A 2,979-nucleotide genomic window follows, 5' to 3' on the forward strand; every position below is an offset into this window, starting at 1 on the left:
AGTGTTTAGAATAGGCAGATTCTGAGCTATTTGGATCATACTTGAATTAATACTGGTCAGCCTGTGCTGACTGGCGCTTGTGCTTCGTTTCTTGTCATTGTCTGCGTACCCAGTTAAATTTAGGCTGACCAGTATTAATTCACGTCATCATTTAGACCCGTTAATGAGTTGAAGAAGAAAGAGAAGAAAAACGAAGCTCGCAGGGAGAGTGTCTGGTACCATCGATCGCAGATTTAAGACTGACCCTGGCCCACCGCTGTGGCCCCCGGCGTTCGGTGCGGGTTGTAGCTGCTATGGCAACCAAGTACGAGACGACCGCTTGTCTGGCTGACCATAGAACGGAGCTCTTGATGAGGCTGGTCGCAGTGCTGCTGCTCCTCCCGGCCGGAAGCAGAGCAACGGAGCTCGGCCCATTCATCCGGAACTTCGAGCTGCTGTCGTACCCGCTCCAAGCGAACTCGAGCGCCAGAAGGACCAAACGCGCCACGGCCGACACTTCGGGCACCACGCACATCCGCTTCAGCGCCCAGGGTAGAGACTTCCACCTGGTGCTCGGCCCAGACGTGTCCGCCTTTTCCAACGACTTCGTCGCGAGAACGCCCTCGGGGCCGGTTGACGTCGACCTTTCACACGCGGTCTCCGGTTACGTGTACGGCGACCCGGGCAGCCACGCGTTCGGTTCCGTACTGGGCGGTGCCTTTGAAGGGCGGATCAGCACGGGCGATGGGCGTGTCTTCTACGTGGAGCCGGCCTGGAGGTACCCGGCACTGCAGTCCCCCCAGCCGGGGCACTCGATCGTCTACGCAGCCGAGGATGTTCGTCTGCCGCCCGAGCTGCAGGGAACCCGCGGTGGCTGTGGACTGGATCGCCTGCAGAAACACCTGGTCGCCGAGGGGGCCGGCCTGCCCGCTCACCAGGCAAGCCACCTTTGGCGCTCTCCGCAACACCGGGGCCGCCGCATCAGACGATCGCCCGACATTGCGGAATATCCGGGAGTAGGGACGCAGGAGCCTCGAACCCGACACCGAGCGCCTAAAGGCCGGATAGGAGCTCGCCAAGCCTCCAACCGACGGCTCTGCCACCTGCAGATCGTGGTGGACCACCATTTGTACGAGTTCTTCGCCAAAGATACCGATGACAAGACAGCCCGCGAGCGCATCACCTCGCTCGTGAACGTCCACATCACCTCGACCAATGTAATCTACTCAGCGGTCGACTTCGACGGGATTGTTGGCATGCGCTTCGTGGTCCAGGACCTTAGGATTAACGACACCGGCGCCTGTAACGGTCCCGAGGCGAGGAGAAACCCCTTCTGCCGCGCCGACCTTGACGCCACCGTGATGCTCAAGATCTTTTCCTACGAGAGTCGCAACGAATTCTGCCTCTCTTACGCGTGGACTTATCGAGACCTGGGCGAGGGAACGCTCGGCTTGGCTTACCTCGCCTATGCGAGCAAGGAGATCGGAGGAGTTTGCGAGAAGTACCGGAGGGTAAACACACGCGAGGGCACACGGCTAATGGCGCTCAACAGCGGCGTGGTCACTTTCTCCCTGCACGGTGGACCCGTGGCGCAGGCCGTGAGCGAGGTCACCGTGGCACACGAGTTCGGCCACAGCTTCGGCTCTCCGCACGACCAGTCGCGCGAGTGCGCCCCGGGTGGCGTTAACGGCAACTTTATCATGTACCCGAGGGCAACGACGGGCTTGCGGCCGAACAACCGCCGCTTCTCGAGCTGCAGCGTGGGAAGCATCAGCCGCCTCCTTCACGCCATCCTCAATCGCCTTTACGACAAGGAGAACTGCTTCCTCACGCACCAGCAGTCCTTCTGCGGGAACAATGTGCACGAGGAGGGAGAGCAGTGCGACTGCGGATTCCATGAGCGCGACTGCAGGGATAAGTGCTGCTACGCGCCCAAGAACCAAGCAGGCGCCAAAGGCTGCACGCTCAAGCCGAACGCCATGTGTAGCCCGTCAGCTGGCGCTTGCTGCACGGGCGAGTGCGGCTTCACGAATGCGCTGCACGTGTGCGCAGTCGCTAACGAGTGCAACGAGCAGTCCCGGTGCACCGGCGCGCAGGCTCAATGTCCCGAGCCCCCGCACAAGCCGGACCACGTGACCGAGTGCAACAACGGCACGCAGGTGTGCATCGAGGGCCGCTGCGAGGGCTCGATCTGCCAGAAGTACCAGTACGAGGACTGCCAGCGCGTCAGCGGGAGCCCAGCCGATATGTGCCTCGTTGACTGCAAGGCACCGGGATCTGACGGACCCTGCTTGGACACGTGTAAGGAGCCAAGGTTACGGCCGATCTGCGGCAAAAAACGGGAACGCGGCGCCGCCTGTAACGAGAACCGCGGCTACTGCGACGTGTTCCGTCGGTGTCGGACCGTGGACGAGGGTGGCCCGTTGAACAGGCTGGAGCAGCTGCTTGTGCCCAACAGATTGCGAGCTTGGATTAAAACGCACACGTGGCTGCTGGCGATTATGGGCGTACTCTTACTAATCTCAGTGCTGTTGTTCATTCGCTTCTGCGCCGTCATGACGCCCACCAACAACCCCAGACTGCCGCGAGCCAAAACCTTCAAGGAAAGCGTCCGACACCCACTCGAGTTGCTCAAGATTACTTCAAATTGAACTCGTCACGATACGCCGTTCTGTTGTCACCAAGTCCGTTCACATGCTTTGCATACGGCGAACGCTATGAGAGGCGCTTACTCGGGTCATATTTAGATTAGGACTGATTAGTTTTGTTTTCTTTGTGACAAGGAGGTGACCTCGTACTTGTTGCTTCGGAACAGCTTTGTCGCTTAGGCAAATACGCTGGCAGAATTGACAGACGAACTTTCGCTAGCGCGCAACCCTGCAGCGCCCAAGTTTGTCTTTTCCAGCGCATCTATATATTATCGCTAATCACCGCTGATGGGTTAGTTGATTGCATATTGTGCGTCTGTGCGTTTGTGGCGTACGTTCACGTTGTTTGTAT

At 59.2% G+C, this 2,979-nt stretch overlaps 1 protein-coding gene across 1 annotated transcript; it reads left to right on the forward strand.

The window, feature by feature from the left end:
* The first annotated feature begins 293 nt into the window (after positions 1–293).
* LOC144150830 (disintegrin and metalloproteinase domain-containing protein 10-like) lies at positions 294–2,630 on the forward strand. Its single transcript, XM_077682189.1, has one exon. The coding sequence runs from the start codon at positions 294–296 to the stop codon at positions 2,628–2,630; it is 2,337 nt and encodes a 778-aa protein (XP_077538315.1).
* The last annotated feature ends 349 nt before the right edge of the window (positions 2,631–2,979 follow it).

The sequence above is a fragment of the Haemaphysalis longicornis genome, unplaced genomic scaffold, assembly GCF_048455015.1.
Source record: "Haemaphysalis longicornis isolate Haplotype H1 unplaced genomic scaffold, Haemaphysalis longicornis Haplotype H1 scaffold_80, whole genome shotgun sequence".
Taxonomy (NCBI): Eukaryota; Metazoa; Arthropoda; class Arachnida; order Ixodida; family Ixodidae; genus Haemaphysalis; species Haemaphysalis longicornis.